The 18,127-nt window shown below is 36.3% G+C and overlaps 1 protein-coding gene across 1 annotated transcript in view; it reads left to right on the top strand.

Moving 5' to 3' along the window:
• The window catches only part of MAN2A1 (mannosidase alpha class 2A member 1), a 159,126-nt gene that overhangs the window by 47,690 nt on the left and 93,309 nt on the right, over positions 1–18,127 (top strand). The window contains exon 5 of the mRNA XM_082622811.1: positions 15,371–15,498. Coding sequence (XP_082478937.1) covers positions 15,371–15,498 — 128 coding nt within the window. The remainder of the gene's footprint in view (positions 1–15,370; positions 15,499–18,127) is intronic.

Here is an 18,127-nt window from a genome sequence, read left to right as displayed (position 1 = left end):
AGTGACTTGAAACTCTTCCATTAAAATCCTTGTGTTCCAGCTTTGTCCTAGAAATGGAATTACTAGGTCAAAGGGGCTTAATACTTTAAAGATTTTTTGAAGCATATAATCAAAGTGACCCCTGGAAGGGTGGGTTTCAGTGTATTCTTCAGTCTTCCATATAGAAAGTTACCAATTTCTCTGCATATTAGGCAACAATATAATTTTTTCTAAAAGTTTGACCAATTTAAGTGGTGAAAAATGTGAATTTTTGATTAGTGATACTGTTCCATGTTTTCTCATATATACAGGCAGAGCTTTTTTTGAATTGCTTGATCATGTACTTTTTCTTACTGATTTGTAAGAATATTTATATACACATACCAACCTTTATTTTTCCTGAAGCTTTATATTTCTTCTTAATTCTTAGTGTTTGATATAAAGACTTTTAAAATTTTTATGTAGTCAGATATATTAATCTGTTTTCTTGATTGACTTTGCTGTCATATTTAATATGCTGTCATATTTAAAAAGTCTTACCCAATCCAAGAGATGAGATAGTCTTTTTTTCCCCAATTTAGTTTTTTATTGTTCACTTTTATAAATCCTCCAGTTTATTTTTTTACGTAGTCCATTCTTTTCTACTGACTTGAAGTGCCATCTTTATTGTATTTCAATATGCATTGATTTCTGGGCTTTCTGACCTCTTTCATGGACTTTTCTGTTTAACTTTAATTGTTGCGGCCTTATGTGCTTCAATAACAGTAACAGACAGTTTAAATCTCCTCTTGTTTCTCTTTATTGAAAAGTTCTTTTAATGAGTGACCACTTTCTTTTCCCAGAGAGCTTTAGAATTAACTTGCTAAATTCTTCCTACCCTATCAAAAAAAAAAAAAGGGGGATTTTGATAGATACTGACATAAACGTTTAAAGGTAATTTGGAGAGAATTGGTGTTCCATTATTATCTATCAGACATTCCCCCCCCCCCCCCCACTGAGAGCATGCTTAAAATGCTTATAAGAGTGGCCAGGAAGGTGCCATAACTGAAGACTGTAGAGTCTGAGGATCCTGAATGTACCAGGAGTAACTGCCACACCCAAAGGGACTACCCCTTCTCCCACTCCTGCCATGTGTGGCCACGGGAACCAGAGTTGTCAGGATATTCTTCCAGTTATTCTTGACAAGCTGGAATTCCAAAATGTTACATAAAATGTCTTGACTTTTTAAGTTGAAATGTTAGCAGCTAATTTAGGTTAACATACACACACACACAAATCCTTCGTTTAAATCGAGTTACCCACTGGTTTGCAGTGTTTCAAAAATTAAGAACAGCCCTGTGAAACCCTGTGGAATTGGTGTTTGTCTATACATATTTTTTCTTTTACTAAGTTTAGAGATTAAAACAGATTTTTTTTTTGTCTGTCTAGGTCTTATATTGCTCCTTGAGTACAAATAATACTTCATAGTTTCTTATAATTTTATAGTGTTTTACTCACATTGTTCAGATTTTAAGATTTTCTTGCATCTGTAGTTATTTTGTTTGCTTGTTTTTGTTTGTTTTCTTATTATTTGGGGGAACCTGATTTTTTTCTTCATCTTAATTAGATCAGCTAAAGCTTTTACTATTTCTGTTGGTTTTTGTACCCCCCCAAAAATATTATATTTATATTTTACTGGTATTTACTCTGGACTTTTCTGCTTTTATTTAATTCCTTCTACCTATTTTTTACTAATGCTAAATGGGCCAGTTGATTTATTTTAACAAGGAGCATTTCTCCCCCTGTGTTTGCCTTTTTACTGCTCTTACTAGCTTTCACATTTTTATGTTATTTTTTCCCTAAATATTCTGTATGTATTGTTGTCTCTTTGACTTGAGTATGTTAGGAAAATTTTCAAATTCGTATTTTTTTCCCAGTTATACTTTAGGTGTTAAAAGGTGGTTTTAATGTCTTGTGGTCAGAGAATATGGACTGCACAATTTTTATTCTTTAGATTTTTGAGAAACAGTGCCATTGATCCCTAAAATTCCAAACTTTTGCCATATATCTAGGTGTGTATAACTTATTAAATTTTCCATCTATCAATTCAAAATATTTTTCAGCTTATGTTTTTTTGCTCTTACTAATTAATTACTGGTTTTATTTCATTTGTTTTAGAATTCAGTTATCTAATTGTTAAGTCTCTGGTCTCTCTTTGGCATATGCATTTTAATTTTAATTTTTTGGTTATATTTACTGCATTATGTGAGGTTTTTCTCAAGGTTTTTTGTTTTCTTTCCCACCTCGCATTGTTCTCGATGGTGTGGAGCCTGTTCTTTTCTGGCTTCAAATGCTTGGTTTTAACTATGCTTTTTAATTACCCTTTAGTTCTGGGTTCTTTGTATTGTTGTCCGTAAGTCCAAGCATTTTCCTTTTTTTAAATTCATCCATGAGCAATAACATGTATCCACACCTGGAATTTGTTTCAAAACAGAGAGTGTAACTCTACTCAAAGCCCTTCCTTTTCTAACCAAACAGTTTGTTTCCCATCCATTTCACCTGATTTCCTTTTAGGAAATGGTCTCCAAACACAGAAGTCACATCCTTCATTGTCCTGCCCCAGGTCAGATAGGTCAGTTATGATCTGAGCTCAGCTAATCAATATATTATTTCCCAGGGTTCTGAGCCTTTAGAGTGAAGCGAGGGTAAAGAGATGGAAAGAAGGGAAGCAGAATGGAGGGAAGGTTGCAGGTCAGCCCTCACAGCACTGGTGCATCCGCAAGATTTTTCCTGTCCCGTGTCACGGACCCTGTCATGCCTGTAGCATGGCCTCTCATTTTTTTCCAGTCCTTTGTTAAGCCTGGACTTTTAGCCTGTTCTCAGTTCTGTGTACCCAGGACTGTCCCCTAGTACATTTCCTGTTCAGAGTCAGTCAGTGTTGCTTGCAACCAAGAAAGCTAGCTGATATATTTCTCCTCAAATCCTTTGTTGGAGAGCTGGGTTCCAGAAAAAACCAAACAAACAGAAAAACTTAATAGATACATAGGTTTGCTCCCATTATTTAAAATTCTGAGCTTGTACTAAGTGGCATTAATGATGGAATTTTTTTGACTACTACTGTAATGCTTATGCAATGGCTTGTTTTTCTCTTTTTGAAGGTGAGTCTGTGGATTAGATATCTGTACCTAAATTTGCAAGCTAGCTGTTGAAGAGAAGAACCCGTTAATTCTAGCAGAGTTCTGTGTAAGCTTTTATTGTCCCTGAAGAATATCAGTTGATTGTGGGAACTTAATAGAAACATAACTCAAGTGATCCTCATAATCTGTGCTAGCAATGACTTGTTTGATTCTTCCCCCCATGGCAGCAATATTCATCAGCTCTATCAGCTTTCAAAAATGAAAATCTAGTTAACTAAAGGGAGATCCATGCAAACAACATCTAGCTTTTTTATTTTGTGTGACTCAGAGTAATTTAATCAAGTATAGTCATGGTTCCTACTTGTAACACATATCCAGTGGATTTAAAAGAAACTACCTTGTTATAATCAGCACATTTTCCATCTACGCTTGTTTTATTTTGAAAATGACTGGTATGCTAACATTCTTTTTACTTTACTTTTTAGGCTTTCTATTTGAATACTTTTTGGCTAAATGAAGTTAAGTACTGCATGACGTTTATAATACATCAAAATGTGAACCCTATTCAGAGTCAAACAGCTGAAACATTAGCCTTAGCGTTTCCTTTGACTAGCACCCAGCATATTACATATTCATTTTTCCTCTCTGGGCTCTGAGACATTGAAAGAGTTTTTACATTGCATCTGCTTCTGCTGTTGAGACCAGTGTTCAATTGAGAAGCGCACTGGGCTGTTGGAACCTGGAACAGTTTATGTGTTTACCAGAATCTTGACCAGCTTCTCTGTGTGGACCTTTTGGTATAAAATAAGGCTCCAAATGTGTGAGTGGGGAAGGGTACCATTAGATATTGTGTCTTCACTGCATTGCAGGATTTCATTGCTTTGCTGAGACCACAAAGTCTTTATCTAATCTACCATTCTCTTCTTTTTTCCTAGGTTTATAGTTACGTGAGCCTTCTACCCTGTCCTTATAACTATCTCTGCTTATTGAAATCAGAGAAAAGTTTGAGATTACTTTCTTAAGTAATACAAATAATACAAATCCAAACTTACATTTTGCAAACTTACATGCATTCTGCATTATGAGTTCACTAGAAAAAAAAATACCTTTAAAGTTCTTATACTAGCTAATTTATTATACATTTTATACAGGTCACATTTTGTGCTATTTAACCAAAGCCTGCTGTAAAATTTGCAGAGCAGTGAGAAGTTACAGTGTGTCTTGTGATGTTCAGAGTAAATTGCAGATTTGGATTTAGTTTAGAGCCTAAAGATACATAGCATTTCATCAAAGGAATCAAAGCAGTCTCTCAAAGGAATCAAACCAGTGTCTAAAATAACTTTGATTCTACTAGTTGAAGCAATGGTGTACATTTATTTTAGAAAGTATGTATCCCATCCCCGTTCATCTGGATTGAGGTGTCTTTGCTTTGCTTTCACCTCTCATTCACTTCAGCTGCTGGCTTCTGTTTACATCAGCTATAGGCAAAAGCCATGAGGACTTCTCAGCCACTCTGTCTGTTGGATACTTCTTCAGTCCTCTGGGAGGATTTCTTTGCAGCATTGACACTGACCACTCCATTCTCCTTAAAATTCTTTCTTTCTTTTTTTTTTTGTCTTCTGTGAGCCAGAGCTCTTTCTCTCCTGGTTCTAGTCCTGCACTGCTGAACATCCCTTTGTCATCATCCCTCTGACTCCCTCCCCTGCTCTTTCCTAAATATCCCAGTTCTCATCTGTGGGGTAGCACCATTGGTTCTCCTCGTTTTGCATGCCCTGCCACACTGTTGTTTTAATTTCCAGGTGTGTGGGCTGCTTCCAGATCTAAAGCTCCAACCTTGATTTCGTTCTTCTTCCCTAGTTAAGGGTAACAGTAACAGCTAACACTATTGAATGCTTACTCTGTACTCAACGTAGGAGGCTTGTTCTAAACACTTAGATGTATTCATTCAGCCCATGCTGTAACATCCCTATGTGTTAAGATCCTTCATTATTCTCATTCTACTGCTGAGGAAACCAATGCAGAGGTGGTAAGGAATGCGCCTAAGGTCCCCCAGCAATTAAGTATGGAGTGAGGACCAGAACCAGGAAGGCTTACCCTAGAACCAGTGCTCCTACCCACTGTGTGCTCTGTCTTTCGGTCTGCTGTTCATGTCGTCCAGTCAGTCCCCACAAGCGTGTCAGCTGTGCCTTTTTAATATCTCTGCACAGTCACACACACACACACACACACACACACACCACCACCACCACCACCCTGATCCATCCCCCTTACTCTTGTTTCCTGCTTTAATGAAAACCTCCAACTGGTCTTCCTGTTTCCAGCTTTGCCACTTCCAGGTGTCCTCCATTTCACCCACAGAATTAGGTTTCTAATATATGAGTCTGCCCATGTCTCTTCTTGGCTTTCAAATGCTTCAGTGACAATTAATTGTCAAAAGGTACAGCCCAACCTCCTTTGCCTGGCACATCCTTGCTTTTGTCCTCTGATTTCTCCCTGCTTGTCCACCCTTACCTCAGATCACTTCCTGCCTCACACCCCACTCTTAGCCATGCTGAGCCACGTGGGTGTCCTCAGTCACAGGTTATTTCCTGCTTCTTAGGAACTTGCCCATGAGTTTAGCTGAGAATATTTTTATCCTTTTGTACGTTGGATAATCTCAGTCCTATTTATTCTTCAATACTCAGCTGAAATATTACCTCATCTCCAAAGCCTTCCTGTATTTTCTCCATCATCTATTCAACAAATACTGACTGTGCTAGACTCCAGGGATATAGGAAGTGAGTGAGACTTACCTGATCCCAACTCTCAGGGCAGAGCAAGGAAGACAATATAATTAACACAGTATCAGAATAAAGCATTTCCTTCTATGGAAGCAAGAAGTGGGTCTTGGGCTTCCCTGGTGGCGCAGTGGTTGAGAGTCCTCCTGCCGATGCAGGGGACACAGGTTCGTGCCCCAGTCCGGGAAGATCCGACATGCCGCAGAGCGGCTGGGCCCGTGCGCCATGGCTGCTGAGCCTGCGCGTCCGGAGCCTGTGCTCCGCAACGGGAGAGGCCACAACAGTGAGAAGCCCGCGTACCGCAAAAAAAAAAAAAAAAAAGTGGGTCTTGGAAAGCTTCCTGAAGCAGGTGGTATTCAAGCTGAAACTTGAAAGGCTGTTAGAACTAGCCAGGTATAAAGTGGGTGGCAGAAGGTGGGGAAGGAATTCCAAGTTATGAGAGGAGAATTGTGATCATGGGCCAGGGATTAGCAAGAACATGGCATGTTCAAACACCTGAAAGAAGTTTATTAGGCTGCAACAGTGCAGGGGAGGGTGTGCATGCAAGGGCTGAGTGATATGTGGTTGTCAGGGAGATGCAGATTAAAACAAGATATATAAAACAAGATACTATCCCAAACACTTTAGAATGGCTAAAATCAAAAAGACTGACAACACCAAGGCTTAAAAAGAATATGCCGCAACTGGAATTCTCTCCAAGGTTAAATATACATCATGTGACCTGGGAGCTCCTTCCTAGGAATTTATCCAAGAAAAGTAAAAACATGTTCACCAGTGTTTTGGTGAATAGGAAACAGTTCAAATGTCCATCAATAAGATATTGGATTAAAATTTTGTGCCATATTTAAACAATGGAGTACCACTCAGCAATGAAAAATAATGAGTTACTGAAATACACAGAAGTATGAATGAATCTAACAAACACATTAGCAAAAGAATCCTGACACCAAAGAGTATTGTATGACTCCATTTTATGAAGTCTGAGAGTAACTAAACTAATCTATTGTGATATAAATCACTAAGAATGTCTTTTTTGTGGGGGGGGCGGAGTAAGGTAGGAATTGATTGGAAAGGGGCAGAAGGGAACCCTCTGAGTTGTTGGGAATAGCCTATGTCTTGAGTGTACAAATATCAGTTGTTTCGGGTAGTAACAGGGGTATAAACAGTTGTCAAAATACATCAAACTGGACAGATGTATATTATGTGTTGTTATATCTCAATTATAAATACTTTAGAAAATACAGTACATCCATAAACATAATGATATATGTCTGTTTATTAAGATGGAAAGTTGTTCATGGTATATAGTACTAAGTGAAATAAATTGATCAAAAACTATGCCTACCATAACCCTTTATGCATTTATAGCAAGATATTGAGTGGATTTTTAAATTTTATTCTTCAACCTCATATATTTTCTGGTTTATTTGAACAGTTTATTTTGTTTTAGAAAAATGAGAAAATGAAGTAATATTTACTATACAGTGAAATATTTAAAGTATATCTAATTATCAAAACTTAACAGAAACTATTAATTCAATCATCTAATATAAGAAATATTCTTAAATAAAATTTCGTGACTATGTTATGCTATAGTTTTGTTTGTTTTTAGTGCTTAGGAGAAATCAGGGTAGTATAACATTTATAGTTTGGGAAACATTTTTATTTAATTCATATTTTAATATAAGCCTGAATATATAAAGGGTATACAATGAAAGGTAAGGTGCTGACTACTCCTGTCTTCTTGGCATCTAACTCTTCGAACAGGAGGCAGCTACTTTGACCAGATGCTTATCTAATTTATAGATACACAGGAAAAATATGTGCATGTACATATGTGCAAAGACACATTCATATTATACAAATGATAACATGCCATGCACATTGTGCTTTTTTTTTTGAGTGCGTCTCTTTTTTTTATTGTGGTAAAATGTACATAACTTAAAATTTACCATTTTAATGATTTTATGTGTGACATTCAGTGGCATTACATATATTCACATTGTCTTGCAACCATAACCATCTCCAGAACTTTTTCATCATCCCAAACTGAAATGCTATACCTATTAATAACTCCCCATTCCCCTTCATCTCTGCCCTGGTAACCACCATTCTGCCTTCTGTCTCTATAAATTTGACTATGCTAGGTGCCCCATATAAGTAGAATCATACAATATTTGTTTTTTTGTGTGTCTGGCTTATTTCACTTAACATAATGTCTTCAAGGTTCATCCATGTGGAAACGTGTCAATTTCCTTCCTTTCTAGGACTGAATAATATTCCATTGCATGAATATACCATGTTTTGTTTTTTCATTCATTCATCAATGGACGTTTGGATTGTTTTTACCTTTTGGCTATTGTAAAAATGCTGCTATGAATATGAGTGTACAAGTATCAGTTTGAGTCCTTGCTTTCAGTTCTCTTGTGTATATACCCAGAAGTGGGATTGCTGGATCATATAGCAGTTCTATGTTTAATATTTCACAGAACTCCCATACTGTTTTCCACAACAGCTGCACCATTTCACATTGCCACCAGTAGTACCTGAGCTTTCCAGTTTCTCCACATTCCTTATCAACACCGGTTTCCTGTTTTTCTTTTCTTTTCTTACTTTTTTTTGTTTTTGGATAACAGCCCCTAATGGGTTTTGTACCATGGTTTTTAAACTTAATATATCTTGGAGAACCTTTCAGGAACCTTTCTTTTTAAAAACTATATAAAAGTGTTATGAGTGGGCCTTAATTTATGTAACTTCTCCTGATTAATGACCCTGTAGTTTTGTTTCTGGTCTTTTGTGAATGCATAGAGTGTATCTTTATCTTTAGTGTATATAGTAATCCGTTGATAATCCTCAGGGGGTTGCTTGCAGAACCTGCCCCATATACCCAAATCCTTATATAAAATTGAGTAGTATTCGCATTTAACCTACGCACATTCTACTGTGTACTTGAAATCATCTTGAGATTACTTATAATATTTAATACAATGTAAATGTTATGTAACTAGTTGTAAATACAATGTCAATGCTATGTACATAGTTGCTAGTGTGTGGTAAATTCAAGTTTTTCTTTTTGAAACTTTCTGGAAATGTTTTTCTTTTTAAAATTTTCCTTCAAAAGTTGATTGAATTTGTGGATGCAGAACCTGTGGATATGTAGGGCTGACTGTACAGTGCTTTTATTTATTTTTATGTATTTTCTGACTTCATTTTAATGAGCATAGATAAAAGTATATATGCATTTTAAAATTTGATAGTTACTGCCAGCCTTAAGTAACAATACCTATTTGTAAATATCCTTGACATCACATGTTACACAACTTTTTGATCTCATTGAAGTCTTAATTTGCATTTCCTCATGAGTGATATTAAACTTCTTTTCATTTTTAGGAGCTAGTTATTTCTGAAATATCTGCTTCATATCTTTTGTTTGCTTTTCTTTTGGGTCATTGGTACCCTTTTCTTGTAGGAACGCCCAGATTTAAATGGCGAGCAAAACAGATATGATTCCTGCCTTCATGAGCTTACAGTCTATTGAGGGACAAAGACAGTAAACATTCAGATGTGTTATTAAATTTTGTGATAAATGCTATGAAAGAAAAGTTTTGGATTTTATGAAAGATAACAACTTAGATGGGGTTTGGGTGGAGTGTGGTAGCCAGAGAAGGCTCCTGATGGATCTGCTATGAGCCAGTGAGGTAAATACTGGGAGGAAAAACATTCCAGACAGAGAGCATGGACTGAAAACTCAAAGAAAGGGTATGACTGGAATGAAGTGAGGAAGAAATGAGGAAATGACTCATTGGCCATCTGTCCCTCGTATACTCTCTAAAGACGGGTGTCTATAATACTCAGAGGTATATGATGATTTCCCCAATTATTATGTGAGGGGTTTTTAAAACAATCTTATTTTTACTCTCTTATTAGATATTCCTCATGAAAGGCATACAAGTCAGATAATCTGATGAGCAAATGCTTTTAGCCTATTAATTGATTCATTGGGAGCCTCCATCTTTTTTAATTTTCTGTTTAACTAATTTTTTATTTAAGAATGAATCACTGTACATCATCTTGTATTATTTCATATTTCCCCATACAAATTCAACTCGTTTTCTCATGTGAAATTAATTTGTGATTCTTTGAAGCTTGCTAAATAATGCATTGTTTACTACTAAGTTATCTGTAACAATTTCCCCATTAGGGAAAAAGCTCTTTGAGACTATGCTTCTGTGTGTGACCAAATTTCAAATGTGTGATGTGTCTACACAGGGGAAAAAGTGACACTCAGAGAAAATGATTTGCAACTTCTTGTGCTTGGCAAGTAAATTCATAAATGTAAATTCTGGATCTTGGGCAAAGTGAGTTGTGACAGATATGCTCAGCTTAATTTTGATCAGTATTTTCTTAAGGTTTTTATATCAGATTCTCAGGCAGAGAAATTGTGGAAACAGAGAAGTACATAATGGCTTACAAATCAACCATTTAAAAAAGTAAAATAAGGGTGTTGTTAATTGTGAAAGTTAGTGCCTGTTTTCCTATTTTCTGAATTTGCTGCATGTATATACTCCTTTCTCTCCCTCTCTTTCCCTGTCTTTTCATTTGTTTCTGGATCTCTTGTTTGTTAGAAAATATTAGGAAGAGCATTCATGCAAAAACTTTGCCAGAAACCAGAGCGTCTCTTGGTAGAAATTAAGCAATAGACCCTATGAGGTGGGCACATCTTCTTTGATTTTGTACTTCCCTTTTCAGAGTTAAAACAGTGGTTGTTATTGGGGAATTAGATCTGGGTAACTTTTATTTACAATTTTCTGCATCCTTTCACTTTTATCATTAAAACAATAGGCATTGCTCTCCTAAAAGTAGTATAAGTAGTATGCCTGTTTTCTTTTTTTTTCAGAACAAACAACCTTCTATTGAAGTATAGTTGATTTACAATGTTGTGTTAGTTCCAGGTATACAGCAAAGTGATTCAGTTATGCATATATATATGTATATATATATATATATATATATATATACATATATATATATATATACTCTTTTTCAGAGTCTTTTCCATTATAGGTTATTAAAAGATATTGACTATAGTTCCCTGTGCCATACAGTAGGTCCTTGTTGTTGTACTCCCCTGACAGTTGCAGAGAAATAGCTCAATTCATGCTTGTTGAGCACTAAGTGAGTGGAAATACTTGGAAGCACCTGTACTTATTCTAAGTAACTTTTTCTATAGGTGTTTCCCATTACCTGATTTTTAAAAAATTACGAAGGTGTTGAATGTACAGCTTGCAGTCTGTATTAATTTTATTTTGTGTTGCTAACAATGGCGATTTTAAATATGGTACTTTTTGTAGGCTAACATAGCTTTTCTGCTATTGCTTATAAATATTTTTCTCAGTATTTCCTGGAGTGTTGTTTCTGTAAGACTGTCAGGCCTACTTTTTGTACCTATCACTACCTGATGATGATGGTGGCTGTGCTTTTCAGTCATTAGGTCAGTGTTTTCCTCATGTATATTTGGACCATTTTGTTTTCCTGTCATTCTTCAGGTGCTTCTTAAGTGCTTATCACATATGTTGTAGAAATCAGGGGTATACATGGCAAATGTGTGCACTTCTGCAGTTTTTATGTGTGCATGTGTATTTTTTGTTTGTTTGTTTAACTGGTCAAGTGGCATGTGTTTTTGCCTAACACAGTGAATATTTTATATCAAGCCTGACCTTCCTGCCTGTAAGAATGTCTGGTTTATAATCTGGTTTTCACCATTCATATGTATAGACTAGGGAGAACAGGCAGTTGAGTGAAATAGGAGTACTCACTAACCTAATTATTTGGCCAGGTGTCCACTCATTGTCACATTGCTTCATATCTTAAATCATGTTGTCTATTTTCTTCCATTTTGTTCTACCTGATTAGAGAAACTTTCTTAAGAAAAACTAAAACCTAAGTCCTTTCTGGCCTGCTATCATGACATCACCTATGCCTCTTCTGACCTCCTCATGTAGTTTTTATTAAAAACCTGTGTGAGCCATTTCAAATATCAGTCCTTTGGCTTCCACGACATAATATCTTGGCTTTCTTATGAGTTTGTTTTAAATCACTCTGACTGAAGATTAAAAAAAATAAACCGCAATCCATTCTTCCCCACTAATTTAATGGCTGTTTTAATAATATAAAAATTTTTTAAATTTATTTCTCAACTTTATATTCTGACCCACTGATGTGTCCATTTCTGAGTAAGTCACAGTTATATGGTAGCTTTTTTTTTTTTTTTGCGGTATGCGGGCCTCTCACTGTTGTGGCCTCTCCCGTTGCGGAGCACAGGCTCCGGACGCGCAGGCCCAGCGGCCACGGCTCACGGGCCCAGCCGCTCCGCGGCATATGGGATCCTCCCAGACCGGGGCACGAACCCGTATCCCCTGCATCGGCAGGCGGACTCTCAACCACTGCGCCACCAGGGAGGCCCTATGGTAGCTTTTTAAACTATAAAAATGCCTTTTACCAAGGAGAAGTGCAGGTTGTTCCTCATTACTCTTTTCTAGAATGTCTCAGGTCATAGTCACAGATTTGTTCTTTTTATCTTTAACATTTCTTTTCACCTCAATTTCCTCTTATATTTTCCTTCTTCTTGGTCCTTAACTCTCCTTTTGACTGTTATCTCCAGACTTCCCATCCTTCTCTATTTCATCTTTGTTTCATTCCTCCAAAACTTAATTTTATATTGGCCTTTTCCCCTAAACTTAGTTTTCTTTTTCAGTTAGGTCCTTTTGGCTGCCTCACTGTCACATCAAATAGCCTTATCCAAATTTATATTTATTACTGCAAAATGATTCCCTTCTCAACTGAACTGCACTGTCTATGTGTATTAACACCACCACCCCATTAGACCCCTGGAATCAAAGCCCTAAGTCATTCGTACTTTAATCCTTTCTTCTATGTCCAGGTATTTCTCGATTCCCACTGATGCTTCATGAAGCATCTCCTCTCTCTCCCTCCCTGTTCATTTCTCCTACACGAATCATATTCCGGGTCATGTCACTTTATACCTATATTATTCACACTCCTTTTGAACTGACCCTTCCCTGTTCAACTTATTTTGCATATGTCTGTGAACTTCATCTAATAACAAATTTTATGTTACTACTAATTTTAAACTGAGAATCTCATTCACTCATTCCCTCTTCACCTAACAACAGAGTACCCATTAAATGCCAAGTAAGCTTCCCAGTGCTGGGCCTGGAAAAGTGAACAAAACATGTCCTGGTCCCTGCTCTCTTGGAGCTTATGTTATAATGGTGGGTGGGGTGAGGAGGGAGAGGAAGCAGTAAATGAACAAGGCCATTCTGGTTTGTGAAAAATACTATTGTGTGATAGAGTGTGGAGGTGCAGTGGGAGTGTTGATTTAGGCTCTGTGGCCCAGAGACTTTGTGGGTGTCCCAGAGACTTTTATTTGAGCTGAGAAATGAGGGCAGCTAGGATCAGCCAGGTTGGGAAAGACAGGAGAGAAGAAAATAGATAAGAAAATTCTGAAAAACATTTTAATGAGTGAGAGGCTTTCATGCCTCCCCCATAGAAATAGATAGGATAGTCTTTAAAGTAATCATTGTGTACAGATAAGAACTCTGTACACAATCACAGTAGCATCTCAGGCATCATGCGGAGGGGGAAGGGATAAATTATTCACAGATAGAGCTGAGGAAATATAATATGTGTCATTCTTTGCTTGGTTGGCTGTTTCTTGGAGCCCATTTATGCCTATGGGACAGGGAATATGTAGCAAAATAAAACTGATATAGGTGAGAAATTCCATCATTGGAGTGACTTTTTTCCATTTAATATTCAGATTACTTAATTTATAGTTTCTATTCTCTATTCAAGAGCAGCAAAGAATTTGTTTTTACCGATTTATTTCTGATATTTTCCAGAAGATCTGTTTATTGGAATACTGAGATAAGGAGGTCAAGTTTCTATATTTGATGACTAGAGATTAAGTCCCAAATCTGTCCTGACATCTCAGGCTTCCAAATACTGCTCGTAGGCGTAAGGGGTGGGACTGGTCCATGGCTTCCAGGGTGTGGCTAAATCAGGCATTCACCAGAAAGACAAGAAGAACTAACTGTAAGCAAAGTCCCATAGGCAGTAAGAGTGGGACAAAATAGCCTTGGATTTAGTTGTGTTCTTAAAGAAATACAATTTTTAGAAATTTCCAGCTTCTTTCTTACAAGTTCTTGATGTGGGCCTGTGAGAATCTGAGGTTTGCCTGGAACATTGGAGTTTCTTTAGACACTATATAATGAGCCATCATACTCTCCATATGAAATTGTATTATTTGGTGATCCCCATGGTAATACAGATGTAGTTAATATCTTTTTATTTTATACAAGGAAATCATTCATGTATTCATTCATTTTTAGAAATTGTGTCCATTATCCACTCTGTCATTGGTTCTATGAGCACGCATATGTTTGAAAAAATTGGATGTTCTGTTAATGCTGTGGCTTCTGTTACATGCTTTGTAGGAAAATGTTTATTCTTTATGCCTCTGGTCTGTTTCAACTAAATTTGGCTTGGTGCTTGGCTGTTAGCTATAGGCATTCAGTGATGTTTATCCTTATTAAAGCTGCTTTTGCTTCTGAAATTTTACATCGTTTTCAAAAACCACCTTGTCGCAAACTCAAAAGTCTGTGGCACTTAAAAGGCTTGCTTAAGTTCTTGACATTTACACTTCCTCAGGTAGTTCTTCAAATTTTTAATAGTTGATGATTTTTTTCTGTCTCTGAGGAAGGTGTCTTCTTGTAACAATTTAGTTCTCCAGGGCTGTGGTCTAGTTACTTTGTATAGTATTATGGTAAAGAGCACTCAATGAACAGATAATGATAATGTTAGAGCTTTTGGCTCAATAATGAAAGATAAACTACATAGCCTACATTATAACTGACTGGAGCAGGGTGCTTTATAATGTTTTCTGTATTCCCAGTAGCATGTGATATTTACTAGCTTTACTTTTATTTTTATTACTTCTGTAGTTTGCATGATTAACTTATCAGTGTCAGAAGTACTAAAATAAGTCCTCATTTTTCAGCATAGGTGTAATGAAACAAATATTGTGCTTAAAATGACAGTCCTCCAATTAACACTCATCAAGCATATACTCAGGTATTTGCTAGGTGCTCGGCAAGATTCAGAAGTAAATCAGACGTGGCTGCTGACATCAGGAATCTTTGAAGTTGTGTGGGAGATTTTACCCTTATGAAATAGAACTTCCAGAGTGACCTGCGTGGCTTTGCCTAGGGCAGGAGGGGCAGATACTTTACTGAGGACACTTTATCACCAGGGTCCCAAAGTTGAAATTCATCCACTGGTTTAAAAAAAAAAAATTAACAACTAGTGTAAATACTGGTTACATTTAAAGGCTGTCTCTAATGTTTATGATGTCTTACATTTTTATTTGAACTTTTCTTATATATGTTAATGTAAACTCTTATGTTATTTTCTCCCTAGTTTACTAGAAAACGGTCAGTTTGAAATTGTGACAGGTGGCTGGGTTATGCCTGATGAAGCTGCTCCACATTATTTTGCCTTAATTGACCAACTAATTGAAGGACATCAGTGGCTGGAAAAAAATCTAGGTATGTATTCGTATCTTTCTCTTTCATTTAGACTACTTTGGGCAATTAATTTTGGGGAATGTGAGATGGGGCTTTTTATTTTTTTTAATAACTAATTTTTCTAGCACTGATTATTACTGAATAATTTATTTTTTATTGATTTATGATGTTTCTTGGATCATAATCTCAGTTACATAGATATAATATGGTCACTCTTAGGGTCATCTACCTTGTTTCACCTATTATTTTATCAATTTTACCTATTTATTAATTTTGGTATTTTTTTCTAAAACTATCCCCCTGGGATTTTAATTATATATTAGTTAAGACACTTGATCATAAAAGGCAAAAACCTAGTTTACTAGCTTAAGCAAAGAAAGAAAAAAAGGAAAGAAAAATGTTAGTTTTGTCATTGAGAATTCCAGAGATAGGGTAGCTTCAGGTAAGGTTGGATCCAGAGGACTTAGATTATGTTGTCGGGATACTGTCTCTTGACTCTGCCATAGACAACCAGGACTCTGATCTTCTTGGTCTAACAATTAACAGGAGTTTTCCTTAATACCTTACCTAATTGACCCACTTTGGGTTAGGCGCTTATCTCTGAGCCAGTTTACTGAGGCCAGAGTTAAAGGAGCTGAAATCACTGAGGCCTGGTTAATTTGATGGAAATGATCATGTGGGGAGAGTGGTTTGGGGCAGGGTCAGCCTTGCCTGAACCATGTGAATGGGTCCTCCATGGGGAAGAAGTATCCTGTTACAACAAGAAGTGGGGAAAGGTATTCTGAACTGATAAAATCAGATGTTCATACAACTCATAAGAACATGGGACTACTCGAAATCTTTGTGATATCGAATATTTGCATTCTGCAACATGGTATGTAATTGTTTTCAAATATTTCATATCTCTCAGTACAATTTTGTAGTTTATGGTAAATATACATGTTTTTATTGAAGTTATTTCTAAATATTTTATTATTTTAAAGTATTCTCCTGTTAGGGGTAAAATCCCCCCACCCCCATTAATATTTTATTTACTTTTTATTTTGGAATAATTTCAAACTTAAAAGTTGTAGGAATACTACAAAGAACTCCCATAAGGCCCCCAACCAGATTCACCAGTCATTATTTTGACACATTTGCCTTATTTTTTCCTCTTTCCGTATTGTTATTGTTGTGATTGTTACAGAGTAAGTTGCAGATATCATACCTGTGCCGATAAGAGTTAACATAGCAGATCTGAAACTGCTATCCTTAGAAAGATCTCGCTTGCAAAGTTGACTGTTGGCTGGTGTCTGAGGACTTGGATTTCTTAAATGATGAGTGACTCACTGTGTTTAAACTGTCCAAACAGTGCATTGTATGGTAAACACTTGTTTCCCTTCTGGGAGTCTAGAATCATATTATGTACTAGACAGAGGGTGCCTGCATGACCAGACCCCAGTAAAAAGCTTGGACACTGAGTCTCTAGTGAGCTTTCTGGGTTGACAGCATTTCAGGTATTGTCACCATTCACTGGTGGAGTAATTAACTCATCCTGGGTGATGCCACAGGGAGAGAACTCTTAGAAGCTTGTAGCTGGTTTCCTGTGGACTCTGCCCTGTGTGCCTTTTCTCTTTGCTGATTTTGCTTTGTATCTTTTCACTATAATAAATCATAGCTGTGAGTATGACTATATGTCTAGCGCTGTAAGTTTTCTTACGTCGTGAAATCTGGGAGTGGACTTGGGGACCCCCTACTCAGTGCCACTTTTCTTAAATACTTAATTATATTCTAAGCCAAAATATTCACTTTATAAACCTCAGTTTTTGTGGATTTTTTGATGTTTAGCTTTTATGGATGTGTAATTTACATGCAGTGCAACACATAAATCTTAACTGTAGAGTTTGAGTTTTGACAAATGTTAACTCTGACTGCACCTTGTAAAGTAGAGTAGTGTTCTCAGTTTTGTTTAAACAGTTTAGAACAACATGTTGTTTTGGACACTGTTTTTACATTTGGTTATGGGATGCTTTTTAAATTGTTTAGTCTTTGGTGGTTAATTTCTGCTTTTACTAACTTTATTATATAAATTTGACCATTAGAAACTAAATTTGAGTTTTTAAGGTTATCTTTTGCCTAAAATATCCATTTTGTAACTGTTCTCTGACTCCTCTTAAGCTTTAATATTAGATACATTTGGAATAATCCAGTTTTATTAATTATATTATTCATGTTGCTCATGTTCTAATTTTTAAGTCTATTAGATTTGCCAAAAACTGAGTGATGTATTTTACTCTTTTTAATGATTGTTTCCTGTAATTTTTCTTGTTTTTACTTTTTTCTATTTTGACAGTCTTATTCTTACATGAAAACACAAAATCTTTCCTGGTTTTATTGGCATATGTACCCTCTTTATAAAATTTTTGATTTTTCATATACTGCATTTCCCCCCTAAGTTTGTCACTTGCCCCCTTTAAAAAAAAGATAGGCTTATACCAAGGAAACTCCTAGAAGGATACTGGGGTCCCCTCTATGTGTCTCCCTAGCTTCTACCTCATTTCGTATCAGTTTTTAAAAATGTAGTATACGTTCTTTCTCTTCTACATCATTACTTCTCAGGGATTCTTTAATCTGTTGCAGCTAGGTTGCTATTCCTGTGTATCAGGTGATT

The sequence above is a fragment of the Mesoplodon mirus genome (genome assembly GCF_964341445.2).
Source record: "Mesoplodon mirus genome assembly, chromosome: 5".
In the NCBI taxonomy this organism is placed as follows: domain Eukaryota; kingdom Metazoa; phylum Chordata; class Mammalia; order Artiodactyla; family Ziphiidae; genus Mesoplodon; species Mesoplodon mirus.
This window is presented reverse-complemented; position numbering and strand designations above follow the sequence as displayed.